This window comes from Monopterus albus, unplaced genomic scaffold (genome assembly GCF_001952655.1).
Source record: "Monopterus albus unplaced genomic scaffold, M_albus_1.0 scaffold120.1, whole genome shotgun sequence".
Taxonomy (NCBI): Eukaryota; Metazoa; Chordata; class Actinopteri; order Synbranchiformes; family Synbranchidae; genus Monopterus; species Monopterus albus.
The window spans coordinates 191,890-204,848 of record NW_018128000.1 but is presented as its reverse complement, the minus strand read 5'-3'; the positions used below and the strand labels follow the sequence as shown (position 1 = coordinate 204,848).

Here is a 12,959-nt window from a genome sequence, read left to right as displayed (position 1 = left end):
AGGGAAGAAAAAAGAGATGAAGAAGTAGGAAGATGCAGGTTCTTCGGTCGTTTCAGCAGAATAATGCCTGTGTTTGCTGCCAGATCAACATGTCATGTCGGAGGACGTCTTGTCACGTCAAATCACTTCTGTCTCCCTTCCCATCCGTCTCCACTGTCCTGCTGCATGCGCCGCTTCACACACCAAACTGCACTCAAAGCTGGATCTGTACATTCAGGCAGACCCTTCATTCTAAAGGCAACACCAGGACTTCAAACCCGGGAGCTGTGTCAGTCACGTTTTCAATTAAACAAACTTGGAAATAAAAAGACAGACATGACATGCAGGACTTCACCTTTACTGTGTGCATCCACTGCTGATAAGACCTTGAATTACCTGAAGGGAAACAGGAATTATGAATGAATCTTTTTGCACTGAACAGCACAATATGTACATTGCAAAGCAAAGGTAACTGTCACACTGACACATTCAATATGACTGAAGAAAATAATTTGGAATATTAGTAAAACCGAGCTCTAAACTACATCCTCAGCTCGTTTTAGTGAATTTAGAGATTTTCTTTTGTTCTCTCCTGCCAAAAGTGTTAAGTTTTGCATCAAACCTCTTCCTACAAGTGACACTCTAGATGCATACAGAATATAAAAAATGTACAAATGTATCCTGAAAGGCTGAAAGTTACAATAATTTTAGAACAGATAAAAGCATATGCATTGTATTCAGCTTAAAAAAAGGTGAAATCTGTTAATGGCTTAAAATGTTGGGTGTATGTTGTCACAGGTTTGCTCATGAGAAAGTTCATCACAGCCATTAAATGTGATTGTGTATATGAGTAGCTGAGGACAGCAACATCAGAAAATAAACAAATGTATACAACGACACCACAGCATACCCGAGTATGATTTTAAAAAATCTTTTTAATCAATGTATAATTTTTTGTTTTACAGACTTTAAATGTGAAAAGTAAAAATTGAGGCAGAACTACATTTTATTTGGCCATAAAAAGGGTCTTAACACCATTTTTAAAAGTTTTTCCTAGTTTTGTTCACTGCTTTTACATATTACTGTGGTACAATATCTGCTTATAGCATGAAATACAGCCATAAATATACTGTGTTTAAGGTCTAGCGCTACTCACTTCCACAGAAGCCCCCTTCTGTGACCTCCTCTTCAAACAGGTCGGTGAAGCCGCGGCCTGCGTTCAATTTGGCCAGCCGTCCATCGATGAACTACAACCATAAATTACAACATGCTTATTAAAGAACAGAGGACAAGGGGATGTGGACACAGTGAAACACATAGACTCCAACACTCCAGCCACAGTGGGGTGTTTTTAATCCTACCTGACAGAAACTACATCCCAACATTAGATTGGTTGCGAGTAATGGGGATCTGGTAATGTGGAGCAGGTGAGGGATCGCTGCAGCCAACTACATGCTGCAAAATGTCTGAGACATGAGGAAGTTTCATTTCCTCCCACTGTGACATGGAGCACATAAAACTCTGTGTCATAAATATGGACTTAACAGCCAAGACAGCTACACATGTCTGTATATTACACAGGCAGTGGTGGAAGAAGTACCCAGACTGTTTAACTAAGTAAAAGTAACAATACCACAGTTAAAAAAAGTAATAGTCCTGCATCCAAAATGTTACTTAAATAAAAGCTCAGAAGCATTAGCATCAAAGTTTACATTTTAATTAGGGTTAGGGATTAGCATTAATGTATATCGTTATTATAATTACTGATGCATTATCATGTACATGTGCTGGTATTGGTGGAGCTAATTTTAACTACCTTATATGCTTATAATTTCAAGTGCTGGGTATTTTAAAATTTTCCACTAGGGATCAATAAAGTCAGATAATTATATTGTACTTTGTATAGTTTATCTGATTCAGAAAAGTAGCTAGTAAGTAAAATTGTCAAATGTATGTGGTGGAGTCAAAGGTTTATTACTTTCCTTTAAAATATAGTGAAGTCAAAGTATGAGGTAACAAAAGTATGACTTACCAGAAAATTAAAATAATAAAGTACAAATACCTCAAAGTTGCACTCAAGTACTTTTCACCATAGTACACAGTACATGCTTACTTGCAGAGACAAATATATACCTCAACATTTGTAACAGCATTCTTTTAACATTAGAGTATGAAAAATATTTTACAGGTCATGACCAAATAAAAACTACAGGACATACTTTCAATAATACACACCCATCAGAGGGCTGTTGTGTCATTTTTAGAGCAATAATTATATGTATTTTTTCTAAATCTTGACCATAAAAACAAGATTTGAATTCCACCAAAACAATTACGCAGATCCCTCAGTGACGCGTGGTGTCAAACCGCACTGACCCACAAGTTGCTGTTAGTGCCCTGTCCCATATTAGCAAATGTCTGTGTGCAAACAACATTAGCCACTGACATCCTCAGACCAATCTCGGCAAGTTTCTGGTGTGAAAGCACGCGCGGCTGCAACACAGTATTTTTGTTTTATTTTCAAGATATATGGCCAAGGTCTGTCGAAGTTCTGAAAAACTAACTTTCTACTAGTTTCTATGTATTTTATTCTAACACTTTGTTTTCAACCACAAACTTCAGTCTGCCATATTAATCAATTCAGGGTTTATTTGTGTAAAGGTGGGAGGGAAAAGCAGCTAACAATCAGTGCATTTGGATTTAAAGCTGGAATGGCATTAATTAACAATCAACACCTCCCACCTTTCAAACACTCCTTTGTTTTTTAAGAAAAACAACAAATAGTACACAATTCTTTTGTATACAAATCACTAACAAGTTATTGTGAGATATTTTTTTTAACTGTAGTAATCCTACTCTATAACTCTGCATATGTGTCCAAAGTGTAACAACGGTGGAAGTTGATTTAGGCGCACGTCCTCAGGGACAGCATGCTAACTAGCGACCGACACGGCCGCTCGCTCCTCTGGTCAGAAGAGCTGGAAACTCATCATTAGATCATTTTAATGAGAGGTGAGACTGTAAGGTCCAACCGCCGCTGCGCTACTTGGCTGGCCCAATTAGTGCAGATAATCAACCCAAATCATCACCTAGCCAAAGCCTCCACTTATCCCCCCTCCTCCCGTCTCGCTCCACACATCCCGGCCAGATTACCTGCCTTGCTGTGGGGGCTTAATTAGACATTACTCAACAATGGCAGACTGTGATCACCACACACACTCACACATGCAAACCAGCACTCACTCTTGCATGTGCACAAACACTTGCACACAACACATGGGCTCATTTTCTTTGTTTTGAGACTGATTTATACACCCCCCCAAACAAACAAACAAACAAACAAACTCTCTTAAAAGAAACACAAAGAAATTTCAGGGTAGGCCCACATCAGGACCAGCTTCATTCAAACAAGCAGTACAGCAGGAGCTCCAATAAATTATTAAAAAGAATTCAGGTTGTTAATATTTGTGAAACCAGTAATACAAATTACAAATATTCTCCATTATGTTCAAATATTTTTAATTGGTTTTTAAAAAAATGTTACTAAAAGAATCTCAAGCCAAACTACATGTCAATAAAATCAAGTCAAAGTGTGCAGAACAGATTCAGACACACAAAGTTACACACAATTCTGCTCCATCTCTTCATGTCTACATGTGATCTTGTTGCTGGTGTAGTACTTGAGTCCAGGACTCGAGTCCAACTCGAATCTTGATTTTCAGGACTTGTGACTCGACTTGGACTTAAGCACTCATGACTCAGACTTAGGCTTACCAAAAGTAAATTTAATTTATTAAATATGATCCCATAAACTGTAGCTACTGATCACTTCACTCATTTACAGCTCACCACCATCTTTGCTAGTGCATGGTCATGTAGTCAGTTGGTAATTTGGTCATAAACAACTGAATCTCTTGCCTTGTCTGATGATTCTGGAGACATGAATCACGTCGTGTCTCCAGTTAGACATTTTCGCTGGTGTATTCATTGTCAATAGCCATTGTTTTCAACATCTGATATTTGTATTCTTCCGGTTTTGTGCCGGTCACACGTAGAATGTCATCAACATGCCCACTAGTGTGAATACTCTGGATTATATGCTGCTGTATTGTCATATGGGCTCACTCCAGCTCACTCAGACGTGGACTTTGTTCTAGGGATCTGGCAGAGTCAAGTCTGCTTAAAGTCCAGGTCAGCTGACTGAGACATCTGCGTTCTCACATACAGCTCCCCCGGGTAATGTCTAGAGAATTTCAGGGTTCCCCTGCATGTCTGAAAAGGGCTTCTTATGGGTGTTTGATATGCTGAGATTCTCTAAACTGTCACCAGTAAATATAATATATTATCATTTCCACATAAACTACTGAGACTAATTACTTCGATAAAAACGGCCTCTTTTTTTGAGAGAGGAAAGTGCAGCTTTCTATATTGCATGCTGTGCAATAAGAGCTTTGCTGGGACAAGTACAGTGTTTGTCTTCATCTGTTCCTCTTATTGCTGTAACTGTAATGATGCTGTATGTTGGAGTGGATGAACCCACCACATACTGTAAGATTTTTAATCAAACTATTTGATTTTATAAGGCTGCACTTTCCGCGCTTTATGAGAACGGCTTAGTAATCACATTCATCTACAGTACACCGAGGACGGTGGACGATTATTGACCGATGAGACTCATATTGTCAACACAAGTTCCTGGCAATAAATTATCAGGGTACAAAGTCAATAAAACAGTGGAAGGCTTGGTGTGGAGGGCTTAGTTTTGTCAGTAAGAGGAAGAGAGTTCACTGAATCAGTCTCTGCTAGCACAATACACACAGATGGCAGCGTGCGCTTGTGTGTATGTAAGTGCGTAGGAGCTGAGGATGGTTGATAGGAAGAAGGTTAATGTCGACAGGCTTTCCCCCGCATTCTTGTGGAAGATTTCTCCCACTTGTTCTGTTCTGAACAGACATGGGCTGGTGGACTGAGCAGAGGGGAAACAGTCTGGGAACTGAAGTGTGTTCAAAGGTGAAACTGTGACATTTTAACATGTGCGTATGTGTATATTTTATTTTAGGTTTTGCTTAGTGTCTATGTTTCATAGTGGCACAAGATAAGATGACTTTGGTTTCTGCTTTTGGTTGGGTACTGTAGCACATGTATGTCAAATGCACTCATCTGGTTAGATCTGTTTGGATTAGAACATTTGAATATTTAGCATAAGGTCAATTTAAAACCTATTTACATTTTAGATATTTGGCAGGTGTGCGTATCCAAAACAACTTACAGCAAGACATTTGTTACAATGGTGAAGGTCAACGAGGGCAGTACAAAGTTATTAATGAGCTTGGGTGTCATCTCACAGCACAATGGTCTTTCTGTCCACCACTCAGCTCCCAAAGTATTACGTAACATTTGCTGAATTTTCATCAACGAGTCCACGTTGTTTGCTATAAAACAGGAATTATTTGTGGCTGAGGCAGAAAGGCCGGCTTTACAGCAAAAAAAAAAAAAAAAAAAAACACGAAATGACTAAATAAAGTACCTATCGAAAATAATTTCTTGATGAGATGTAACGCCTTAAACTCGTGTTAACACCTCGACATTATGCACTTCACCATGCGTGTGATGTGTGCTGTGATCTACCAATCCTGATAATATAGCTTCAGGTTTGACCTAGTGTTGTTGCCATATAGGTTACATTCAGAACATCTCACACCTTGGCCACTGAGTAAATATCATTAAATATATTCCATCTGATATACTTCTTCACTCCAGTCCTAATGACCGGTTGCTTGACATCCGAGCAACCCAAACTGTTTTTTTTTTGTTTTTTTTTTACACTACCCAAGTTCAAAACGGCAGCTTTGATGGCCTGAAGTCCCCCCCGCCATCTACAATCTCACTTGGAAAGTAAGCACAGATTGTTCTCTTTAGATGAACATTAAGAAAAAACTAATCAAACAAGCAAAGAAAACAGTAACTAGTTTAAAATGTATGCTGTTAGGAAAAATTAAGATTCTATTGAAAGCAATAGTCTTTTGTGACTATTATTCGTTTTTTAAATACATGACAATACTTACGTTTATTACTCACTGCATGTGGCCACATGCTATTTATGTTTTGTAATTTGGGGGATAAGATAGCAGTGGCAGTCAATGAAGACAATCTACTGAATTATAGATGCATAATAGGATAAAAGGTTGGTATAAAAACAAATAAAATAAAGAACAGAAGTACTGGAAAAACAAAAACAAAAACCTGCTGTCTCAGAGCGAGTACAGATGTATATAAAAATGGATGTGTGCTTGTGTGTAGCCATTCAAGTTGAGTATTATTTGCATGTTTATGAGTGAACATGGGTCATGGCCAGAGCAGAGCTTGGGAGGACTGCTGGTCTCTCTCACTTTAGTCGAAAGAGGAGTGCAAGAGATAAGTTCATCCCATCCCCCGTGCTGGAGAGGAGAAGGAGGAGGAGGAGATAAGGGCCTGTTTCCCAGTGCTACCGCTGAGGAAGGAGCCAGTCGGGAGGATGCTTTGAACTCCTGCTCGCTATCTGCTCTGCCTGGGAAAATTATAGACTGGGCAGAGTGTCCAGAGAAACAAAAGGCTGACTGAGGGCCGATGTGCTGGAACTCTCGAGGGTAAATCATACTACTATCACGGGTCAGAGAGCACAAAGAAAAATTCAAGGGGTGAGAGGAAATTTTCTTTGGAGCCAGAGGTGTCTCTCCACTCCTCCCTGGCTCGGCTAAGTTCAGTACCGTTGAAGGGATTTGGAGGATAAACATATTAAGTATACATGGGTGATTTTTAAGGGAAACTCATGTAACCGCACATGAATAAATGATACCTGCTGACATACATATTCTCTACATAAAAATACACATATGACCACAGTGGAGTTCTACCGGTGGTCCTGGTGGAGGATGTTCAGTTTTCTGAAGACCAAGTTAAAGCTGTGACCACATTTCTTAATTCTTAAGGACAAAATACACCTTGACATGGCTTTGTACAGTAAAAATACTGGCCTGACTAATTAAGGTTTCGTTTGAGAACACGGAGATACAGGACATACCAGCTATAATACGGAGGATACTAGCTATAATCCCAGACCTATTTCTCCTCACTCTGAACAAGTGAACTGTCAAGAAACTAAATGCTAACTTTACCCCGTTGACAGACTGTTGAGCACAAGTGGAGCTGAGAGACATTTTCTATATATAAAAATGAAGACTTTCACCCCTCTAAATAAAAACCTGCTAAAAAAAATAAATAAATAAACAGCTTGAAAATAAACTGACATTCACGGGAGAGGACAGTGTAACTTACCTACAGTAAGCACTCCTATTTGTGCTTGCCTCTAGCTTACAGTATAGAGCTGTGCATCTGTCAGTGTACCATGTGAGTGGCAACAGATGTTTATAGTTTTTAATTATGATGAGTAAATGAGTGAAGGTCTTGTTTTTTTACACATAAAGTCAAATACATGCCCAGAATTCCCACATTTCAGATCAACTGTACTGGTTACAGTATGTCCAAATGAGTAGTTAATGCTGAAGCACACACACACACACAAAATGATACACACAAACAAACAGCACTTTGTACCTGTTTGAAGAGCTGGAGGTTGACGGCCATAGAAAGGAAGTTCCTCATGGTGCTCGAGCGATGGTTCACAAAGCTCTTCTCACAGAATGTAATTGGTTCCCCCTGAGGAGTCCACAGAGACATTACCGGCAAATAATTATTAACATTTTAATCTGGCTCACTTTTCTTTGTATCAATCTGTTTTTCACCATGTTTACTTAGTTTAGAAATGAGCCACAGGAAGGGCGGCAGATGCATGCGGTGCCTTGAAAGGCAGGGGGTCTAAACTAAACAATATGTTTTACATTATGAGTCACAGCACTAAGACACTCACATCCTCTCTATTTTTATTATGCACTGTAAAAAAAATATAGTCTCTAACAAAGAACTATATCAACTGATTTCTTCAATAGTGAGCTAAATGGGCTTGAAAACAGAAAATGAGTCCAAAAGAGAGAAAGGAAGGAAGGAGCAGGAGTAGGAGGAAGAGTGTTAGTTAAAGAAAAAAGAAAAAACTGAAAACAGTTCCCATGGCGGAGCACACACGATCTCCCCCAAACCAGACAACGGTGTCCCAGTAAACTCTCTAGTACTCAACACTAACACATTATTACCATTTCTTACATCATGTCTGTTGGCCTGTGAGCTATAGACACGGAGGATGACAACAGAACCACTGCAGGTCAATCACACGCAGCCCGTAGTCTATTCCAATTCATGTTTTCTCATAATTAACAGTAGTCTCACATATTTCAGCGAAGGTTTAAATTCTTGTGGTGTAAAACAATGTGCTTTGTCTCTTCCAGGCTACGGGCACAGTGTGGCACACAAAAACAACTTAACAACACTTGAGACCAACCCCGTTTTCAGGAATTGGAGGATGATACCAGTGGCCAAGATTACATCACAGGAATACTGCTCCACTTACTATACATCACTGAAAGGTTTTTTTTAAGGGGTATTCACTTGTAAAAGTGAGAAAATACACCAATCGGCTTTGCAGCTACAGCCTTGTATCATACTGCATCTAACAAAAAGGAACAGAATACCGAGACAAACAACTGCTACTAAAAACTTTCCAAGTGAACTTTAAGATCTTGGTCTGTCACATTAGTTACCAGCAAAATACTCTCAGCACCGAAAGGCAGCTGCTGCTAGTATCTTCCAACTCTAACTCCAAAAATAAAATAAAATAAAGAAACATCATCTATCTATTCATGTGCTTTAACGGGGTCACAGAGGTCACCCAGCACAAGGAAGGCTACACAAAATAACTCTGTCTTCAGCTGTTTTAACCAGTAAAGTTGACTGAAAACATTTATCTAGACTAGAGCAACAGGATGGGGATAGTACTGTAACTGCGTTAGAATGAAAGGCCATGTGCGCTCACAGCCAGTGGTGGAAGACTGTTTAAGTAAAAGTAGCAGTACCACCTGTAAAGGTTATAAGGTTTGCATTCAAAATGTTACTTAAGGAAAAGTACAAAAGTATTAGCAGAAAAGTAAAAGTACTCATTAGGCCTAATGGTATAGTTTACATTGATGTACATCATATTATTTGATCACAATTACATCACATTCAATGTTGTAGATGATAAAGGTATAGCTCATTTTAACTAGCTTATATTCTTTATCTGGGTAGCGTGTGAATTTTACACCAAGGATCAATAAATCTTGTGATGTTACTGTATTTTGTTTTATTAACCTCTTTCTGAAAAGAAACTAATAACAAAAGTTATCAAATAAATGTAGTGAGTACAAAGTAAAATCTGTTTTCTGAAATGTAGCGAAGTGAAGTAGCAGAAAAAGAAAATACTCATAATACAGATACCTCAGTAAATGCACTTAAGTTACTTTCCACCTCTGCTCACACCTGTTACTTGTGATGTTTAACACAACTGAACCCATAATTACTTGTAAGGTTTTGTGCCTTGCTTAAGGATATATTTACCAGTAAATGCAGAATAATGAATGAGCACTAACTGTTAATTTCCTCCAAGGCTGCTGTCATCTCTACATAACACATACATTCAGCACTAGAAATATGACTTTTAATGAATCCAGTATTGATTTTATTGCATAATGCATGTCATAAATTGGATGTGGCACATACTTTAAGTGTGAAACTCATCTTATATAAATACTGTATGTTGGACCACTGCACTGAGTGGCAGTTCTCTGAGGATCTATGTTATGATCTAGGAGGAACTTAAGACGAACTTAAGTAGCACTGCATGTGGAAATCTATGACTATTTTAGCTGTGCAGGCACAGTGACAAGTGCACCGTGGTAAGTCTTGGGTGCTAGGTGTGTAGGCGTCTCCGAGCACACCTGCTATTTTGACTTATGTAGGTGCAGCAGCAGTGCTATAGTGCAAATCACCCGGGTGAAGGTGAATACAGATCATAGGTTGTAGTAATTCATAAATGTGCTCTCAGCTATTCAGATTACCGGTGTGCACTGCTCTAAAACAGTTGTGCCAATCACAGTGACGCAACACTAGCTCAACAAATGGAAAGGTGCTTCATCAGGAAATCATATTGTTGTCTGGATGGTTCAGAGCAGCCACTTCAACCTTAATTTGGCTGTATCTCACATCATCAGAGGCTACGTCTTATATTACACCGTGCCACAGCAGTGTTTGCACTGTTGAAAAATATAACACAAATCGCCACTTCTTTGAAAAGCAGGCTGGAAAGAAGGCGATGTCATCTGACGTCTCCAGTATAAAAAGCCATAACTGACCCATCTCGTGTGTGTGGAATGGTAGTGGGTTTTTGTGTAGCAGCCTGGTGTCATTTGTACATGATTTAGTGTAGGTAAACATGGAGGATAGTCATGTGTCATGGCATTAATCACTATGAGTGTCCCGCTGCTGGGATTTAAAGAACTTCCACTATATGTATGTACAACAGTGGACACTAGCTGGACAGTGATTAATTAAATGGGTTCTTTACATTTTAAGCATTATTTCATAGTAAGTATTCTGTTTGCTCTTATAGATGAAATCACCAGCATGGAAGTCTAATACACATACAGTGGTGTGAAAAAGTGTTTGCCCCCTTACTGATTTCTTATCTTTTTGCATGTTTGTCACACTGTAATGTTTCAGATCGTCAAACAAATTTATATATTAGTCAAAGATAACACAAGTAAACACATCATGCAGTTTTTAAATGAAGGTTTTTATTATTAAGGGAAAACAAAATCCAAAACTATAGAGCCCTGTGTGAACAAGTGTTTGCCCCCCTGTCAAAACACTGGTTTATCGCACCTGAGTTCAATTTCTCTTGCCACACCTGTTCGCAATCAAGAAATCACTTAAATAGGACCTGCCTGACAAAGTGAAGTAGACCAAAAGATCCTCAAAAGCTAGACATCATGCCGAGATCCAAAGAAATTCAAAAACAAATGAGAAAGAGAATAATGGAGCTCTATCAGTCCGGAAAAGGTTATAAAGCCATTTCTAAAGCTTGGGGACTGCAGCGAACCACAGTGAGAGCCATTATCCACAAATGGCGAAAACATGGAACAGTGGAGAACCTTCCCAGGAGTGGCCGGCCGACCAAAATTACCCCAAGAGCGCAGCGACAACTCATCCAAGAGGTCACAAAAGACCCCACAACAACATCCAAAGAACTGCAGGCCTCACTTGCCTCAGTTAAGGTGAGTGTTCATGACTCCACCATAAGAAAGAGACTGGGCAAAAATGGTTTGCATGGCAGAGTTCCAAGACGAAAACCACTGCTGAGCAAAAAGAACATAAAGGCTCGTCTCAGTTTTGCCAGAAAACATCTTGATGATCCCCAAGACTTTTGGGATAATACTCTGTGGACAGACGAGACAAAAGTTGAACTTTTTGGAAGGTGTGTGTCCCATTATGTGTGGCGTAAAAGTAACACCGCATTTCAGAAAAAGAACATCATACCAACAGTAAAATATGGTGGTGGTAGTGTGATGGTCTGGGGCTGTTTTGCTGCTTCAGGCCCTGGAAGACATGCTGTGATAAGTGGAACCATGAATTCTGCTGTGTACCAAAATATCCTGAAGGAGAATGTCCGGCCATCTGTTTGTGACCTCAAGCTGAAGCGAACTTGGGTTCTGCAGCAGGACAATGATCCAAAGCACACCAGCAAGTCCACTTCTGAATGGCTGAAGAAAAACAAAATGAAGACTTTGGAGTGGCCTAGTCAAAGTCCTGACCTGAATCCAATTGAGATGCTGTGGCATGACCTTAAAAAGGCAGTTCATGCCCGAAAACCTTCCAATGTGGCTGACTTACAACAATTCTGCAAAGATGAGTGGGCCAAAATTCCTCCACAGCGCTGTGGAAGACTCATGGCAAGTTATCGAAAACGCTTGATTGCAGTTGTTGCTGCTAAGGGTGGCCCAACCAGTTATTAGGTTTAGGGGGCAAACACTTGTTCACACAGGGCTATATAGTTTTGGATTTTGTTTTCCCTTAATAATAAAAACCTTCATTTAAAAACTGCATGATGTGTTTACTTGTGTTATCTTTGACTCATATATAAATTTGTTTGACGATCTGAAACATTACAGTGTGACAAACATGCAAAAAGATAAGAAATCAGTAAGGGGGCAAACACTTTTTCACACCACTGTAATACCAACCACCTGCCTTGCATTGCATTGCATTTGTTGAACCTCCCACCTGTTACTGCCTGTTCTCCAACCTTTGCACTGCACACCGTGCGCTTTACACCAAAATACTGCACAGATGCACAAAGCAAACTTCAAGGTCAGGAAATTACCAAACGGACGGAGTGCTGATTGCACTGACTGTTGTGCTGCCATGAAAATAGGGCCCCAAGACTTTGATACAGATCCCATCTAGAAGGAACATGGTATGAGTGTGAGTGAAGTGAGAAACTAGTACATGTTGTGCTCAAGCACAAACACACCGTGTCTCAGGGTTTGTGTCAGAAGGGAGGCAGATTGTTCATATACTGTCTTTATACAGAAAATACAGAAAAAAGGAGATCATCAATAATGTAGCTTCTTGACTCCAGGAGTCTATAAAATCCAATTAATCTCAAAGCCAAAGGAACAAAGACTTTGCTATTTGACAAACAGGACATGCTGTAGTTTGCTCTGCGCTGACTCGGACTTGATAAGCAGAAAAGACATAGAAAAGAAATGTTAGGGGGCTTAGTAAAGGAGAATAAAACACCAAAGGTGGCTAAAAGGGATCTTCAAAGGGAATGTCCTGACTCCTCAGCTCCTCTGACATTTCACTGCCTCAGACAGGCCCACCTCAGCTTTGCGCTCTGACTGAAAACACTCCTTTTACCTGCCCCAGTCTAAACAGATGCCAATCGAATTTGAATTCAGTTCAAAACGTTGCTGAAATGTGGTAGTTAAAATTTTAAAAACTGTTTGCTTGCTGCT

General features: G+C 39.6%; 1 protein-coding gene across 2 annotated transcripts in view; it reads right to left on the bottom strand.

The window, feature by feature from the left end:
* The window catches only part of dennd1b (DENN/MADD domain containing 1B), a 101,733-nt gene that overhangs the window by 14,639 nt on the left and 74,135 nt on the right, over positions 1-12,959 (bottom strand). For both annotated transcript variants that reach the window (XM_020612084.1, XM_020612085.1), the window contains 3 exons: positions 7,573-7,674; positions 1,136-1,226; positions 335-375 (listed from right to left, as the gene is read on the bottom strand). In XM_020612084.1, coding sequence (XP_020467740.1) covers positions 335-375; positions 1,136-1,226; positions 7,573-7,674 — 234 coding nt within the window. The remainder of the gene's footprint in view (positions 1-334; positions 376-1,135; positions 1,227-7,572; positions 7,675-12,959) is intronic.